The following is an 18,382-nucleotide window of genomic DNA, read 5'->3' on the forward strand; positions in this document are numbered from 1 at the left end:
AAGTGTGCCGGACAGTGAGGCTGAGTCAAAATTGTAGTTTATCTTGGCATGTCAAAGGTCAAAGGTACGGGTGCACAACATGTGATTCATATGCTGCCTACTTCCTCCATTTAATATTCTCGCCTCATTTCACGTGCCCACAGAGTTCCAGAATTACCTGAGGACGCAGACTGGCAACCATACCACCGTCAACATCATCATATGCACAGTGGATTACCTCCTTCGACTGCAGGTTGGCTTTCATATCTGCAGCTAATCTTATCCAAACTTTCACAGAGACACTAGGCAGAGTTTTTCTAACTTTGTTTGGCAGAATCTGACTGCGTGCATAAACATGACTGTTTTATTTTATCAAACGAAAAACTCTTGTATTCTATTGTTAAAGATTTTGCTTTGTGTTTTTTTGTTTACATTTGTTGCTCCCCTTAAAGGTCTCAGAAACAGGTTCCAGAAAATTAATGCAGGTTCATACTAGATGCAGATGCATAACTTGAAGCACATAAGATGTCAGAAAACATTTGTGACAAACTTTACTGGAGTTGAAAGTGTTCAATTTTTGCAAGTTTGTTGTGCGCAAATTTGCCCTTACGTCACAAACTTTGCCGTCCGTGAAGTTTGAAGCAGCCTTTGAGCTTATCTGAGGTATTGTTCCTTTTTCCATTACTCAGGAATCAATCAGTGACTTCTACTGGCATTACTCAGGCAAGGATGTCGTAGATCAGCAGGTGAGGTGTTTGACATTAAAATGTCAAAGATCACTTAGCAGTATTTTTCATTGCATCCTGTAATTTGAGTCCAGTGTCTTGTGTCAGGCTTATGTCCAAGTCAGCATCAGAGGCATTGACTTCGACAAGAGTTTGAATTTCAAGCTACCAAATAAGTTCTACAGCATGTGCTTTAAGCATACCATAATCTTGGGAATATAGGCCATGTGGAGTGTAAGCCGCAGTATGCACAGATCCGCAGATTGGGATTTATTACACTGTAGTGCTGACGATGTCCTAAGTCCTTGAAATTACCTTGTTTTTTTATTCTGTACCAGGGCCGTGAGAACTTTTCCCGGGCTTTCAAAGTAGCCAAGCAAATATTCAGAACACTGACAGAATACATTCAGGTAGAGTATTTTAACACAAAATATTAGTGAGTTCATTAACAAGTCTGTCTATAGAGGCTTTGCATGGTGGCCATCTTGCAGGCAGTGCATTTGTCCCACAGGGAAGCCTCCGTTGTGCACATCCTGTGGAACAAAAGCACTGGCCAGCAAGATGTCAGCCGTGCAAATCCTCTTTACTCACAAGCCAAGTTATTCAAAGGAACTGTGCCAAAGGCAATCTTGTGTTATCGTTCATCCCAGTAATTAGAAGATGGGGGGCGTACCAAGAGAGAGAAAGGCTAATGTTTGGTGTATTACATCCCCCCCTTCCAGAAGTGTGTAAAAAATGCTGAAATGTAGCCTCACCCCCTTGAAAATGCTATGAGATTACATTAAAAAATCCCAAATCTTGAGGTCCCTTCAAATAAAAAATGGCCCCTTCCCAATTTTGATTCTGGATCCGCCCTCATTCCTGTACAACTTGTGACCAAACTGGTGACTGATTTGTAATATGATCCAATTACATCATTGATTCCATGGTTCACCCACTTGACCTGGTACCACCTCAAAAAAGTGGCAAAGCCGTCTATATCAGCAAGATGCTGCAAACCTGGGTTTTTCCCAGCAGATTTGCATCATATAGCTTTAACCACTTGCTGCCAGGTGGTTTGAAAAATGCAAATGCAGTGCACATAATCGGAACTTTCCAAGATTTTTAAGTTTCAAAATTCTTCAAAAATTTAGCATTTCAAATAACGGATGTTTACACCCACATGAATTACTGTCTGGTGGCCACTCTAGTCTGACAGGCAAAATCTATTGACGCCCGAGTATTTCAGCCAGGCCTGCAGCCTTCTAAAAAGAGCCCCTGGAGATTGTGTGGTGTTACATAACTTTCTTATGATCACGAACCTGGCACAGTGCACTGCTGACCTCTTTTTAATAGGGGCCAGATTGGCGTGCAGCAGTGCTGTGTGGCTCATTGCTGTGGTGATGGAGCACTTTTGTGTGGCTCATTGCTGTGGTGATGGAGCACTTTTGTCCCTGGTTGTAATCCGCTTGCTCTAAATGCCCCAAACCCTGGTATCATGTTTCAAAAAAAGGCTGGATTATCTCCACTATTGAGAGTGAAAAATGTGGGTAATGCCCAGCAGCCTGGTCTTTTGTTCCGAGTACAGTTTTTTGTTACAAGGCCCAGTTCCCTTTGTCCCATTTCGGGTTCCCCAGCTCCGTGTATAAAGCCTATGTGCTCGAAACGGGTCCCCCGGCAGCAAGTGGTTAACAAAGCCATTTTTGACCTGAGAATGGAGGTTGTCGTCTTTACCCCTCAAGCACTTGTATCATTTGCATTTATTTCTCGATGAGTATGTCAAGCCAGATCTGGTGAAGTTTTAACGTGGTGCTAGGACTGATCGTGCTCATATGCATGGATTCTGCCCTTAGGGACCCTGTTCGGGCAACCAGCTGGCCCTGGCTCACAGCAGGCTGTGGGACGCAGTGGGCGGTTTCCTACACGTCTTCGCCAACCTCCAGAAGAAGCTCTCCCAGGACCCCGGCCAGCTGGAGCTGCTGCGGGAGCTGCTCAACCTGCAGAAGGAGATGGTGGTGCTGCTGCTCAGCATGTTGGAAGGTGGGTGAAGGACGCCCACAAGCAGGCTCTGACTCTCCCTGTCCGGCACCCCTTGACGCCTTATGAGATAATGTGTCACGTATAAAATGAACCTGGTTTTATGGTAGCTGTGGCTGATGAAGTAGTTGTGTTGTGCAATTCGACAACCAAAATTAGATGCTATTTTTGCAGTGGCATAACATTCATGGAGAAGTGGTACATGCATGTCATATGCCATGTCAACCAATAGGGTGTCGGGATTTACCGACAATAATGCATGTAGTAGTATGGCGCCTTCGCAGTTATGCCATCTCCTCAGGTTAGTCTATAATACAAACAGTGAGAGACATCGGCTGAATTCAGCTGTCACATTGGGTCTGTCAAATTTCACTCTCCAATAACTTTCTTGCAAGTTTTAATAAGTATAGGTAATCCACTCTGTCAGAGAAGTGATTGTTTAGGTACGGTGACCATTTAGATCCGGTAAGGGCTCCCGGTAAGCTAGTCCGGTAGCAAAAACCCCTTTCATACCGGACCTGCTACCGGACTTGGAGACTGGTCTGGTGGTTGATCAAACACTCATCCATCCTAGAGTTTATTGTTTGTAGTTTGACTGGCACAATCTAACCCAGAAGAAACCCCTGTCACATTTTTACACTAAACAATAGCAATCTTCCCGAGCATTCTGAAAAAGCTACAACCCATGTGGTTTAACACAATGAAACCGTACACTGCCCAGTTGTTGGCCAGGAGCGTAACAATGCAGCCTCTCCCCTGGCACATCAAAGCCCCTGCCGTGCGGTTTTGCAAATATTGCCCCCTTAAACCACCACATTTGCCGATACTTTGCTAGCCCTGTGACTCTTATGCACGTTCCCCTTGTTTGATATATTTACTCTTGAGCTATATTCTTTTGGTTTTAACAAAAACATAAGGCAGAACATAAACATACTCATCTGAAAATTATGTCCAGCTAGAAGAAATCCGGACCAAGCCCGATCCATTCGTGGAGTGCCCTTATTGCAGTCAGCGTTACACGTGAAAAATATCACACCTCGATGCAAACGCTGGCACTGCGTGCTAAAGGAAGTTAAACGTTCTTTGTTTTCGTGTTTTCTTAACACCTACTACTTCAAAAGAATCAAGATATGGAACATTATAAAGTTTCAATCTGCCCATCAGTTAATTAATACAATTCACCTCGAGCCAGCAGCAGCAGGAATGACTTTTCGGCTAACTCTTGCCAGTCGGCTATAATCTGGTAAGTCTTCTTTTGTTCAGCTCTCGCTGTTCTCTGAGAGGCAATAAACTGATGCGTCTCACTGACTTCAAAGGGCACAGGTCAGACAAGCCTGTGTACCAGACTAGGGCAGGCTGAATACCGGCCTGGCTCAATACCGGACTGGGTAGGGTCGGGCCCTATCCATACCGGATCTAAATGGTCACCGTCCCTTACTCACCTGGACCTGTTTTGTGTTATCACCGTCACCATTTTAAAGCTACTGACTTTTCAGCTGTAATTTCCGTGTCTCGACAGTGTCGAGTGTTTCAATAAGATAAGAGCAACATAGTCAATAAAGTAACATAATGAAGATCAGGTATTGGGTGCAGAGTGACTCAAAGCCTACATAATATTGTGCCCTACACTGCCTAATAACAAGCAATTGTCATTTGACATTGTATGATCCGGTGGCATGAAGTGGTGCATCCCACACTTCTAAGGCTGGTAATATTTGTGGTTTATTCTCTCAGGAACCTGACAGGCCTGTACAGAATTTTTGGTTTGTGGGGGCTGGGACGTGTCAGACACAAATCATTGACATCATAAAGTGACATCTTTCTGTATACACTGTACATTGTTATGCTGATTGTCAATTCAGGGTATCACTGATGTGGGGAGACAATTCAACAACCACCTGCAGCAACCAAAGCTTTGAATGCAAAGTGTGCAGTTTAATTTCTTTTAAGTGTTAACACTAAGCTATGTATTGCAACTGATGTACCAGCATGTTTGTGTTGTTTGGCTTGTAGGTAACGTGATGCATGGGACCATTGGCAAACAGATGGTAGACACACTTGTTGAGTCCTCTCTCAATATGGAGGTAAGATCAACCAAGGTACCAAGACTCTCCCTTTTGAGGCCCTTTCACTCTGTAAACGAGATTAAGAACCAAAAAAAATTCTCTATCGTCGCTACTTGTCTTAAATATGAAATGACTCTGCATCTTTTTTTGTATTTCATAGATAATCTTGAAGTTCTTCGACATGTTCCTGAAGTTGAAGGATCTGGCCTCCTGCGAGGCTTTCATGGTACGGAAAGTTTTCCTTTTCCATGATAGTCTTTATTCAGCAGACTTTTATTAGCCAGGACCTGAGTCTTCCTACCTGAGTCTTCCAATCTTGCTCCTCAGTGTGGGCGACCAGTGGCAAAATTGTTGTACTTCAAACCTTGTGCAAAGTTAATAATTCAATAACGTTTTTTTCTGCCCCTACACGAACGGATATGACACTGGACGCTCAGAGTTTGTCCAAGAGCTTGCAAAAAAATGCACAAGCTTACTCAGGTGGGACTCGCACAAAATTGTTATTGGCGGGGAAGTAATGTACCATTGTGCAAATCCTCCAATGCTTTTAATGGATGTGGAAGGATGTACAGTAGGAAGGATAGGTTGATATTATAATGAAGGGAGTAGTTGCGAAAAAAAGTACCTCAAACTAAATGTCTGTGAGCAGTTTTGTGACCCAACCTAATAAAATGAGTCACAGGTTGCCGTAGCCATTTTCCCGTTATGGGCCTTTAGAATCTAGCACAGTGGAAACTGATCAGAACTTATTTTTCTCAACCACATTATGTCTATTTTCGTCAGGATGCTAGACTAAATGATGCATCCAATTAAAAAGCTTGGTTTACTCTTTTATATGCAAAAGTAAAACATAATTACTCCAAAAAATAGCCTGAAGACACATTTTGTGGGATCGGGTCTCATACAAGCTTCAATCCTGTAGTTCCAATCACATTGCAAAATAACTCTTTCAGATTTTCAATGCACTTGACAGGCTCTACACTTCAGAACATTTGCTTATATGCACTATTTGTCAATTGTAGTGTGTGCTGAGGCATTAAGATCTGGATTTTAAAATATCAAAATAACCTTCCTTCGCTCTTGCTTTCCTTCATGCAGGAGTATGACACAAATAACGATGGTTGGATCTCGCCGAAGGAGTTCAGGGTTGCAATGGAGTCCCAGAAGATATACACATGGTGAGTAATTAGCTCAAAGCATCACGAAAAGGGACTTGTGTTCCTTCTGGATAGGGGAGTTGGTTGACAAGATACATGTAGATCAAGATTAAATGTAGAGTTAGGATATAGTGAGGATGGGTGTCATACACTGCAGACCACGATACAATTTTCAGATCTGTTCAAGATTTTTAAAGAGCATACTTACATGTTGTGCCAGCTTTGTGCTTATGAAATTTGACACTGTATGAGCATTTTGGGACTTTAAGTGGGCTTTGATTTTTGAATTCTTGCAAACATTGACAGAATTGTTCAGCACCTAGATTTTCTAAACATTTCAAAGATTTACAGTAAATGTTTGCTGAAAGTGATGTTCACATGCACAGAGAAACAGCTAATTTTCTTCTTCAGTGAATGATTTTCAAAACTTCTTTTCGCTGCGTTTTTGGAAACTGGTCACATTTGTGTTCTTTATATCACTACTAGTAAACTAACAGAGTGATGGAACTCTTTCCCCCCTCAGTGAAGAGATAGACTACCTGTTGAAGTGTGCCGATCGCAACAATGATGGACGCATTGACTTGAATGAGTTCACTGACCGCTTCCATGGTCCCGCCCAAGACATTGGTAAGTGGGCAATGCACTATGCCGTACTGGGTCGTTCTGTCAAATCAATGAAAAGTAGTCTAATGAGTCAATCTCACTTGGATGAAAGCGTTTAAAAATGACTCTGCCTGTGCATCTTATGAATGCACTACAAACTGGAGCATCCAGCCTGAAATCAAGTCTACGGTTTGGTCTCTTGGAAAAATATGACCTTGGATGCCGTTGCCCATTCTCGTTAATTCCCAACTCCTTCCCTTTTGGGGCAAATTTTTTCACCCCAGATCTGAGTCGGTCACCTGACAAGATGTGCATGGTTTGGTCAGAATGACCTGATGATCTGGTCATTATATATTTTGGTCATAAGTGCAGTGCTTTCTCAGAAGCATTTGTAGGTCCGTAGCTGCCCAGTCAGATTCAGAAAATGAGTAAAATGCAAGGATCAAGTAGGAACTGAAAGAACTGAACTTGGCCAAATGTTGGCCTGGTTGGAATGTGAACCTGGGCCACAGCAGTGGAAGTTGAGATGACACTTTTCCTACCTAATTTGCCCATAATTAAGTTGGAAATTTAGACTTTGGACATTTTGTCGGTTTACAGGTTTCAACTTGACAGTGTTGTTGACAAATCTAGCTGACCACATGCCAAACGATGTCAGGTGAGACCTTAACATCCACAACATTAATTCTGATTTTAAGCAAGTACAGAATCTTTTGTATTATCAATTTTGTGTACTCGTGAAGTTTTGTCAAATGGTCGAGATTGCCTTGAGATGCTGTAGACTTCACTTCAAGAGTTGTGTTGTCCAATCAACTACAGCTGAAAATCATTCTAGGTCACAGCTCATCTTACTTCATCCCATTTTATTTGAATTGTACATAACTTGAGACTGGGTTATTTTTGAGTGATAAGCAATTGAATCTTGAGGATGTGGTACTTCTCAACTTCCCTTCAACTTTGCAGATGTTAGCACTGAAGAGGAAAATAATGGAAATTTGATGAACATTAGTTTTTCCTGTTAGATTCACTTTCCCATTTTTCATCAGGTTTCTTGTCATTTAAATTTGTGTATTAATTATTTATTATATCAACTTATTTTTTATCACTTTTAGGCTTGAGAGATTCAAACAGCTTGCAGAGAGCTTACTGAATAACTTTGAACCTTACCTCGGCCGGATTGAGATCATGGGTAAGGCATTATTTGGAATTTACGACCATCTTGTCTTCATTGGTATGTTTAGGTGTTCACATGCGATTCTCCAGTTGTCGTTGCTACACCGTTTTTGTTTGTCTGTTGGTCCGTTGGATATTGGTGTTCTATCTCAGGTGCAATCTGTAATCAGGACCAATTTCTACTGCTAGGTAGAGGGCTTCTTCATGCAGTTAGTTAGTCGACAGCTTTGTCAGTCTGTCTGATTGGATCAGTGAACACCAGATGGTTCAGGTTGAAGCCGCCGAAGTCTTTCTTTGCATGTACATGTATCGCTGTTGCGGTTCTCTCCTTGACAAGCATGTTTGCTGCCGTCTCTACATGCTGCTGTGTGTATAACTTACTTGTGTGATGTTCAACCTTTTTTTCAATGAATATCTGTCCAATTGTAATTGCAGGCAGCAGCAAGCGCATTGAGCGTGTGTATTTTGAGATCAAAGAGTCACACAAGGCTCAATGGGAGAAGCCACAGATCAAGGTATGCCATCAGTGCAGGAATATGTCCGGGAATCCTCCCATAAAACCATCAAAAGAGGGAAGGTCTTAAAACCAAATACTTTCAGGGATAACCAAATTTCTGACACCAGCAGCACAAGGCATTTTCTGTGATACGTGATTAAGATTTGAATTTGAGAACAATTTCAGATTCACAGACAAAAAATTTTAACGTTACTGAGTTGATCTAATAGTCTGTATCCTAGACTTCATTAACCTGATGTATCTGAATAGTGCCAAGGCGAAACACCACTGTGATGCAGTGTCTACATTAACTGACTGTGGCTGTGAATAATACATTCATCTATGGGAAGTAGCTGCAGCCACAAGCTAGTGACTTCGATATAGCTGCTTGTTATGTCCAATTGGAGTCACAATATGCATAATCATAGCCTGAATGTCAGTTGCCGGTTACTTCCCTGGTATGTGGTAGGATTTTAACGGTGATGATAAACTTACAAGATCACCATTCTAGGTAAGACCTTTGACCTCTAGACTGGTCTCGGCCCTTGCCTGAAATTCATTTATTTGATGAAGGGACTGGAGCTCTTGTAGAAGCAAATAATGTGTGTTGTGTGGTACTGCGTGTATGTCTGAGTTCTTGGTGTCAAGGTGTATGTTTTTTATGATTCTTATAGGAATCCAAGCATGCCTTCCTCCATGAGCTTGTCAATGAAGGAGGCGAGAAGGAAAAACTTCAGGACTTTGTTAACTTCTGCGAGGACACCATCTTTGAGGTAGTAATAATGTAGGGACTGGAAACCCAATCCACATGTGGACTGAACCGGGAATCGAACTGGGGCCATGGAGGTGGAGGGCAAGGAAAGAACTACTACACTAACCCAAATCCTTGACAGGATTGGATGTGACACTATTACACTGGACTTATGCCAATGGGGTTTTTGACAGTTTGTACAGATTTCAATTTCAGACCAGTGTCAGGATTCAGTTTTACCGAGTTTCTCTATTTTTAAAAAAATTGATACCGTACTAAGGCTCAAGGAGTCACATTACATGCAGAGAGGAATGTGAAATGTGACCATTTTGTGCAGTAATAATGAAATGCAACTGTAGCGAAAGATAGCAAATGCAGTAACATTGTAACATTTTTCATTAACCACATGCTGCCGCGTGCTTTAAAAAATGCAGTGCACACAGGAGATTTTCAAGATTTCAGTTTTCAAAATTCTTCAAAAATTCATCATTTCATTTAATGGACATTTACACCCACACGAATGACTGTGTGGTGGCTACTCTAAGCTGACAGGTAACCGTCATTGACTCCTCAATATTTCAGCCAGGCCTGCCGCCCTGTAAAGAGAGCCCAGAATTGTGACGTGTTGCGTAATTTCCTTTGTGAGTGAATGTGAGTGGCATCTTTTCGAACGTAGCTGGATTAGCATGCAGCAGTGCTGTGTCACTCATCAGTTGGGCCCTGGAGCACTTTTGTCGGCGATGCTAATCCATAGGCGCTCTATGCCGAAAACAGTGGTATACTGTTTAAAAACAGTGACGGATTACTTTCAAAAAATAACATTTAAGGCTTTGCGTGACTTTACACCATGTTATATCTCAGAATTACTAACACCTAAATCCCAGTCACATGTGTACAGTCTTTGTCGCTCACAGGACAGGTTGATCCTTAGTCATCCCTATCGTAGAACTAAGGCAGCTTTTGGAGACCGTGCATATACATGTATTTGTGCTGCTCTTAGGCTTTGGAACCTGCCCTTTCATGTAAGAAATGCTAAATCTGTCGACACATTCAAGACTGTTCTAAAAACTCATCTCTTTCATGAAGCTTTTTCCAGCACCTGATTTTCATCTCTGCTAGTGATGGGTATTGTTTTGTGCAGTTGAGTAAATTTACATAGTATCTGTGCAATATAAATGTTCCTTATTATTATTAAAAAATGCAAGCCGAAAAATGATGGCAATTCCCAGCAGCAGGTCTTTTGTTCCGAGTAGGGTCTTTTGTTACACGGACTAGCTCTTTTGTCTCATTTCGGGTACCTGGGCTCTGCGTATAAAACCATGGTGCTCGAAATGGGGTTCCTCGGCAGCAAGAGGTTAAAGCCTTTGTTGATTGATTAAAACCACCACTGAATCCTCTGTATGTACATTTTCTTTCAAAATGCAGAAATGAAGGGTTACTTTACCCCCGTTAGTGAGATCATTACACAAAGCCAAGTCAACATTTTGGCCGAGCTGGTTCAGTGAATCTAGCCTTGAAATGGGAAATGAGTATCAATGGAAAAGTTTGTGTCCAGTAAAAACTGAGGTCCAGTTTTGTTTTCTGTCCACAGATGCAGCATGCAGCCAGTATGAGTAACACCACAGAAGGTATGCTGGAGAGCATAGTCAGTCTCATTGCCTTCGGGGGAAGAGACTCGCAGTAAGTCGTCAGATTTCTAGTCTCCGCTTCAACATTCACATGCTGCCTGGTCTGGAAAACTTCATTGTGACCTTTTTTAGACCAGTTATAGTCCTAAAGTGCCCATCTTTCTGTAACAGTCTTCCAGCAATATTTTGAAACCGTTCCTCGGCCTGCCTTCATTTACTCTCAGCTCCAGGAGTTTTTGAACTGTGAACCATATGTATGTCCTATTTCATTTCCAAGGATCTTGACCCGGGGACAGATGGAATGTTTCAGGTTCTGCATGATTGATACTGTGTGGCCCATATATTTCTCAAAAGCGGACTGTGGTGTGCAGATGGGGGGATACATTTTACAATTTTCATTGTGTTTTTAATTGTGTATTCTGTGGCTTTACAGTACCTGTTTCTTTGTACTCTTTGTTTTGCTGGAAGGGCTACCGTCAAAAAAAAAGATAATTTTAGGAGTTTGAAAGGAAAAAGCAGTCTAGACCTAACATTAAGTGGTAGTGTTGTGGCATTTAGCATATTCTGAGGGGCCAAATGTTAACCCTTCCCTGTAGACTGTTTCGATATTTTACTCTCTACTTGAAACTGTGGAATGGGCTTTATTTACAAGATGGCTACTTTGGATCCTGCTCTCCTGAAACCACTTTATTAATTTACTTTATAAAACGTCCTGCAATCTGATCGAGCCTGGCTATTTTACTAGATATTACAATATAGCCTCTGTGTGAAAATGTTTTTCTTGTGGACAATAAAAGCAACATGACTTTATATCCATAATTTGGAACTGTCCTTTGGAGCGAAACGACGGTAACGTATCATTGTCCCTATTGTATCATCTTCATTCCCACACATGGTACGTTTTAGAAAGTTTTCACCGGGATTGCCTTGCTTTCGATTCAAGTCGGCCAACTCGTGAACAAGGCCAACTTTAACATGTGACCTTCTCTCCAGGGCATGGCTGATGTGGTTCTTCCGTTCCCTGCGTCCGTCCAGCATCCGGAAGTCAGTGAATGACCTCTTGGAGGATTACAGCCCCAAGAAGCTGCGCTCTATCTCCATCTTCTCCATCTTGTGGGGCCTCATCAAGATATTCTTCTTTCTGTCCAAGAAGATGTGTGCCTTCGTGTTCTTCCTCATCAGGTGGGCCAGCGGCGATTGTTCCTCCTCTTTGACCAGGGGCGTTCTAGAATAGGAACTCTGAGAGGAAAGGGCCAATGGCATGGCCCTTTCTTAGTCCATGTCTAGATTAACCGGCTGTGGCAGGGAGTCACACTCTTCTCTGTGGGAGGTTGTTTCAGTCATAAGCCAGTGGCTTTCACAGGCATGCATGCCATTCCCAGCTGCAGCCATAATTTTTAGCCGTAGCATAAGTGTGCTCATGCACAATCTTACGTTATTCCTTGTAGACAAATCCATATTTGTGCACAGAACAGTTCAGCAAATTTCTTCCATTATGGACACAGTGATGTCATGAACATAATGTTTTATATTGAAAATTTTCAGTCACATGATATTTGATGGTCAGCGTTCAATTTACACGGATGTGCGAGGAAACGCACATGCCATGCCACAAAGTCTCTCAACATTCCGGGTCACATGAGACTGCCAATAGAATTACACAAATCCATGCGCCTCCACGGACATGGTACGCTTCCTGAAATGCCTTTGCCCATAATGTTACGTCACGTAAAAAAAAAAACCTCTGTAGTGTGCTTAAAATACATGCAGCATTATGGTAGTAGCATGGAACGGCATTGGTTGAAGTTGCACAAGGCTTACACACTTCATTGAAGTGGTGCATGTCTTGCCATATTTTGTGGATTACATGAAGAACGATACAGTCACGAATGTGTCAACATTATTTTCCAAACGGGATCAATTTCTCAACATTTCACTCCTTGCATACATTTTATGTGTTCAGATTTCCAAATGCATTTATCACGTTGGCCCATTCTTCATCAGGTCTCGCATTTAGACTCTTATTTTCAACTTCATGCTTAGAACCCTCCAGCCGGTGTTGATCACTACCGCCACAGCACAAACTAATCTAAAAGGTCATTTTTGGTGGAACAGTAGATCGCCCAGTTCTTTTTCACATTTCAATTATTGTCGAAATTCATTGATCTCAAAGGTTTGTGGAATTTGTCCTTTTGGAAGTGGAATTGCAATTTGACCAAGTTCAGATGGGATTCTTCCTTGTTAAAATAAAAGCAAAGTGGATTTTTAGTTGTTAAAAAGTTGAAAATTAACTTTACAAGAAAATGCTAGTCACTCTAAGCAAATACACAGAGCAGAAAAAAGCGGTGACTGTTTGGCAAGACTGTTTAACAAGCTAATTGGGTATTCCAACAGCGCATGCTCAAAGTGAAGTATGTCCAAAGTCATTTGGGAACAGCAATATGTGTGCAAGGGCTAACCCTATCAGCGTTGTCATACACCTACTCACACCTTTGCTCTGTTCTCAAATGACTTTGGCCCTTTAAAATGTCCAAGTAGCTCACTATAGGATATGTGGGGATATCCATTCATTGTCTGTCCTTCATTTTGGCCTCTCACCGTCCCACCAACAGCAAACTTATCGGCATCCTGCTGGGTAACCGCATCCTGGAAGATGCACGGGAAATCACCGGTACCCTGAAGGAAACACTCAAGGTACCCAACATAGCCAGGCAGCAGGCCTCGGGATTGCATACCATGCAGAACTACGGGTTACCGGCCGCCAGGAGGTGATTATGCGATATCAATCACTTGGTTGCTAGGATACGACCCAAAGCATGCTGGGTATCAATAAGCAGATACTTTGTTGGCAGAAAATCCACAACCGGAGGGCACAGAGTCAAAGATGAAGTTTCATCACTCTCAACACCTTGAAAACAGGACATGTGTTATACTTTGTTTATTTTCCTGCATGGTTCCTATCACACTCACACAGGAGAGGCAAAATCATTACGGCACCAGTCTATATTTATGTCTCTTTTCTCTAAAATCGTGTGTACAATTTCTATCTGTTCTGGGATGTTGTCAGTTCACTTGTACCATTGCCATTTCATTTTCTGAAACTGGTTTCAAAACATTTATCAGTGATCCCAATCACGATACATTCATGCCATCATAAATTATTAACCAAGTTCCCTCCAGTCATCATTTTCAATAAACCATGTCAACAAGAGCATAAATTACTCTGCCCCGAATCAATCGTGGGAATATTGACTTTGTTCTTATTCCTCGTCTTTACAAATGAAGCTTATAACTAGCAATTATTTTGGTCTATTCACTTGTACACGTTCATCACTGGTTGCCCCACAAGCCACATTAAGCTTTTTTTCGCAAAGAAATTGCTACAGAGGATTGTGAGACACTTCTTAACTTTCAGTGTGAATACATTTCATGTATAGCACAAATGTCTCTTGTTAGATCAAAACTACATGTATAAGTCATTTGGACTTGCTTGTCAAAAATTAAAGTCATTTTGTCAGAAAACAGAAGAAATGGTTTTTCCCAATGGAGACAATTTTTTTCGATCACAAATTATAGTCATGTGCTAGGCATTGCATTTATGTTTGTAAAGACATTGTTTTGTTTTTTATTTTTCATTTGCCTATTATCTGCATGAATTTTGATCTGTAGTGGGCCCACCGTCTCAGCGTTCGGCATCGACTTCTTCAAGGATCGAAAGTCATCAGACTCAAGTGAGAGCAGCGCGTGCCAGATGAGGATGCGGCGTAAACGCCGCCAGCTCACGCCTTCCTCCAGCTTTGACTTTGACCGTGAGGGCAAGGAAGGGCCGCTGGCACCACCCTCGACACCGGGAGCCGACACGCCTGAGGCAACAATCGCCGCAATGATCGTAAGACTACCCTGGTTGCTGTGATATCCACATTAAAACCCGTGTCATTAGAAAAGTGTTGCCTGGAATTTTTTGTTTTCTTGAAAAGGGCAATGGTTTGTAGATAAGCATCTGTTTAAAATTTCAATTGTGTTGTGTCATGAAAATCATTTCTTTAATGTGGAATGCATAAAAAATCACAAACAACCTTTCTTCTGGTTTTCTGGAACATGTTTGGCTGTTAAGACTTGAAGGTTTTCATGGTGAAAGAAACTAGAAGAGTAAAATGGTTGCGGTTGCAATCATGGTGCAACCGCAATCATTTTACTCTTCCATGTTTGGCTGTCATTGATTCAATTTTTCTGTAGCTACATTGGACTGTATGCAAAACTCTGGGCGGCACAACTCGCCTTACTCACAGAAACCAGGGAAGGACACATCATTCGCATACACCGGTTCCCGCCATGTATGGGGTGCTAAGTACGGGTGCTTGATTATCAACAGAATAGGCACAAATTTGGGTTGTTTACATTAAAGAAACATATCTGTAGGCGGGCACCCTCCAGCAGTGGCACTCAAGCTTCTTCCAAGAACATTATTATGTTACATCTTGCCTCCAAGGGCATAGTTACAGGCATAGCCTAAAACAAGCTCACTATAAATACAAGGAAGGTTCTTTGCTTTTCGTTTAGAATGGTTCAGCCAACCAGTCGCGTAACATAATGGATAGAAGAGAAAGCACTGTCTTCCCAAGGTAAAAACAATTCTTGAGTGCATTTTAGCTTTTCATCTGTTAAATAGAGTGGCCATTTAAAGTTTCATAGGTTGGATGAACCTACTGCTGGTTAAACTAGGCCATTAACTTCTTTGCACTTGTCTAGTGTTAATTACCTTTGTTTTTCCCCTATTAAACAAAACTGTCAACCTGCTGTATGCCATTAAGTGCAGTTCACATATCAGTGTTTGGGAATAGGCCTATTCAAAAATACAAACAAATTTCTCCTTTATATATATATGACAGTTCATTTAAGAAAGGTTAAGGCCTCATTTGAACATGTTTCAGCTTGTTAAGGTAATTAGACTCTTTTTTTAAATTAAATGGCACAAAGGATCGGCATTTTTCTATGCAGTGATCAGTGTTTGAAATTCACATTTAACAATTACACTCCATTATCATTGCCACTTCCACGAGAGAGAACGGTTTGGTTCGTGTACGGTTCTCTGGTGTTTGATGAAGTCTTCCACTTTAATGAACTTTCCTTGTGTTTTTCAGTTTGTTTCTGGCTCAGGAACTCGGTCTGCAGAAAGATGAGCAGGAGGAAGAGGAATTTTGTGAGCCCAACATGGACCGCGTCAAGCAGACCTTCCTGGTAGGTCAAAGGTCACATAACAGGTCATAGATCAGTGTGTTGATTTTCATTATTTCGAGCAGAATATTTTGTGAAATTGGTTTCAAGCAAACAAAGGAACGACCCAACCAGCAGAAGTTGTTTTTGCACATCATATGCAGTCAATCAAGGCATTGTAGAAAATGACGGGCCATAGCCTGGTTTCCAAATTGACGTAGAGAGACGTAAAGAACATGGTTTATCAGTCCCTGACGATACACAGTGATATGGAAACGCTTTATCCTGACTAACGTAAACGTCAATACTGACAGTAGGAAAAGTTGGATCCGGCTTAAATTTGCTGATTTTGCGTTGAGTTGCCTTGAGAAGGCCTATACAAATACGCATGCTGGCACAAGAGGCTTCAAACGATTGTCAACAAAACAGCTGATTAAAACTTATTACATCGAACTGGAGTATCAAGTGGCATCAAGTGGTGGTATTGCCATTTTAAAAGGGCATTTTGGGCAGAACTTTCTGAGTAACAGATGCGATGTTGTTTTTGTTGGAATGATATCTTGCAGTGTCTCTTCTGTGACTGTCTGCATCTTGACATCTTGCAAGCCGCAGGCATTCATTGTGACCAAATGGAAACCAGGCTTAATTTCATCATTTAAGACCCTAAAATGTCAGACCTGAAGTATAGAATTGTATCTGTAATTTTTGTGTGTAATGTCACTACACTATTGCCTAGACAATGTTTTTCTTCTGTTGACGTTTTATTTTACTCTTCATGGTCTGTTCTTTCCGCCAGAGTTTCTTTGCACGTAATTTCTACAACATCAAGTATCTTGCTCTCATCTTGGCCTTCATCATTAACTTATGTCTACTGTTCTTCCGGGTAAGAAATACTCGCATGTCCACAATTATATCAATGTTGAAAAAGTGTATTTGGCATTGCACAGCTGAGCCAGTTTGAATAATAATTAATTATTCAAATATTTTACTTGTAATTTGATTCAGTATTGAATATTTGGTTATAGGGCAAATTTTCTGTCAGCCAAGCCTCTAAAGAAGCAATTTTATTGATACACAAATAGCACATTTTAATCATTACAATAATTTAGGATTAGTTTGTAATTGGAAGCAAAAATATTATTATAGTATCTGGTTATCCAGTAATCGATCAAATATTTTCAGTTTTGTTCATGAGCCACAGTCCTACCCAGCTTCCATATTTTCAATTCAACACACGCACACTGTGCGTTTTCAGGTGACCGTATATCTCGCAGACACCACCCCAGCTCCAAGTGAGGACAACCCCTTCCACGAAATCAACTCCACCATCGCAGACAACGGAGTGCCGTCAACCCCCGACGAAGAGCCCGAGTCAGACACAGAGGAGGTCATCATCCTGCACGACGGGGTGACGTACCTGGAACCAATTCTACAGCTGCTCTGCATTGTCCACACCCTGGTCTCCGTCTCGATGATGATTGCCTACTGTGCTCTCAAGGTATTAAAGCTTTGGCAGAGCATTTGTCTGAGTCCTGTCCCTAAGGCCAAGACTAGATACTGTGCGGCAGTGGCAGGGCAATGGTGCGGCAGTTGTGCTAAACGCTGAACTTAAATAGAGCAGTGTAGTGCCACTTCCATTTGGAATGACAATATCGCGGCATACCCTGTCAAGCTAAGGGCTTGCCGGGCTGAATTCAATTTGCCGAGCCTTGCTATTGATGCACCGAACTTTTAAAAATTGTATTATTTGAGTTCGGCACAGCAGTAGCACAGTAAATAGCCTAGGCTGTCTTCGTAACTGACCTAAATATTACCAAAGTCCCTCAATTTCAGTGAAAAAGTTGTCCAACACCCTCTGAAATTAGGGTTAAGCCTGTTAATACTTCAACTGTCATACTTCAACTGCAGGGACATTGAATATTGAAACAGCCATTTCAGATAAATTGATTGAGTATTGGCAAAGTTGCCTTCTACACATTGTCATGTGCCCCAGCGGGAAGGCTTTTTTCACACAATTCACTGTGCAATGAATGGCTTATTTACAGCCTTTTGCCAGGCAGCAGACAATATCTTCCTTGGACATTGAAAGCATGCCCCTGTTTTAATCAGTAATAACAAAATATGCTAAAAATTGATTCATTTAGCATCTGCAGCAGCCCACTGCACATTGATGCAGATCTGAGCCAATGGTTTGTGTGAAAATGTCTGGCTTTAAATTTCAAGTCAGTTCCACACACAAATGGACGTGTGTCATTTATTATCCTTTTTGGGATCTGCGTCACTTGAGGTTCTAGAATGAAAATGTTTGTGGATTTGTAGAACAAGATAATGTCACCAAAAAAACAACAACGGTTAAAATTGGACCGTCGGAGAGCACAACCACTTAAAGGGTCAGCAGAAAAAAATCTTGCTTATCGTATGTTTATGTTTATTCGATCTAAAAGAAAAAAGAACGTGACATACAAAATTACAGTTAACTTGCATGTTTGAGTAAGTAAAATTAATAGTCTAACAGAAATGACAAGCAGAGAACTATGTAACTGTTAAGTCAACCACCGTGCTTGAAAACTGTCC

General features: G+C 41.5%; 1 protein-coding gene across 15 annotated transcripts in view; it reads left to right on the plus strand.

Annotated features, from left to right (window-relative positions):
• The window catches only part of LOC110986867 (ryanodine receptor 2-like), a 188,975-nt gene that overhangs the window by 155,847 nt on the left and 14,746 nt on the right, over positions 1 to 18,382 (plus strand). For 14 of the 15 annotated variants that reach the window (XM_087131551.1, XM_087131550.1, XM_087131555.1 and 11 more), the window contains 20 exons: positions 144 to 232; positions 669 to 725; positions 1,043 to 1,114; positions 2,537 to 2,723; positions 4,734 to 4,804; positions 4,947 to 5,012; positions 5,885 to 5,964; positions 6,467 to 6,570; positions 7,147 to 7,204; positions 7,659 to 7,735; positions 8,155 to 8,234; positions 8,890 to 8,988; positions 10,558 to 10,646; positions 11,588 to 11,776; positions 13,207 to 13,362; positions 14,264 to 14,483; positions 15,155 to 15,216; positions 15,736 to 15,832; positions 16,605 to 16,691; positions 17,064 to 17,306. In XM_087131551.1, the coding sequence (XP_086987677.1) occupies positions 144 to 232; positions 669 to 725; positions 1,043 to 1,114; positions 2,537 to 2,723; positions 4,734 to 4,804; positions 4,947 to 5,012; positions 5,885 to 5,964; positions 6,467 to 6,570; positions 7,147 to 7,204; positions 7,659 to 7,735; positions 8,155 to 8,234; positions 8,890 to 8,988; positions 10,558 to 10,646; positions 11,588 to 11,776; positions 13,207 to 13,362; positions 14,264 to 14,483; positions 15,155 to 15,216; positions 15,736 to 15,832; positions 16,605 to 16,691; positions 17,064 to 17,306 (2,183 nt within the window). The remainder of the gene's footprint in view (positions 1 to 143; positions 233 to 668; positions 726 to 1,042; positions 1,115 to 2,536; positions 2,724 to 4,733; positions 4,805 to 4,946; positions 5,013 to 5,884; positions 5,965 to 6,466; positions 6,571 to 7,146; positions 7,205 to 7,658; positions 7,736 to 8,154; positions 8,235 to 8,889; positions 8,989 to 10,557; positions 10,647 to 11,587; positions 11,777 to 13,206; positions 13,363 to 14,263; positions 14,484 to 15,154; positions 15,217 to 15,735; positions 15,833 to 16,604; positions 16,692 to 17,063; positions 17,307 to 18,382) is intronic. The other variant, XM_087131563.1, reaches the window with a different exon arrangement.

The sequence above is a fragment of the Acanthaster planci genome, unplaced genomic scaffold (genome assembly GCF_054643075.1).
Source record: "Acanthaster planci isolate LZ-2023a unplaced genomic scaffold, COTS_SCS Contig2, whole genome shotgun sequence".
NCBI classification, from domain to species: domain Eukaryota; kingdom Metazoa; phylum Echinodermata; class Asteroidea; order Valvatida; family Acanthasteridae; genus Acanthaster; species Acanthaster planci.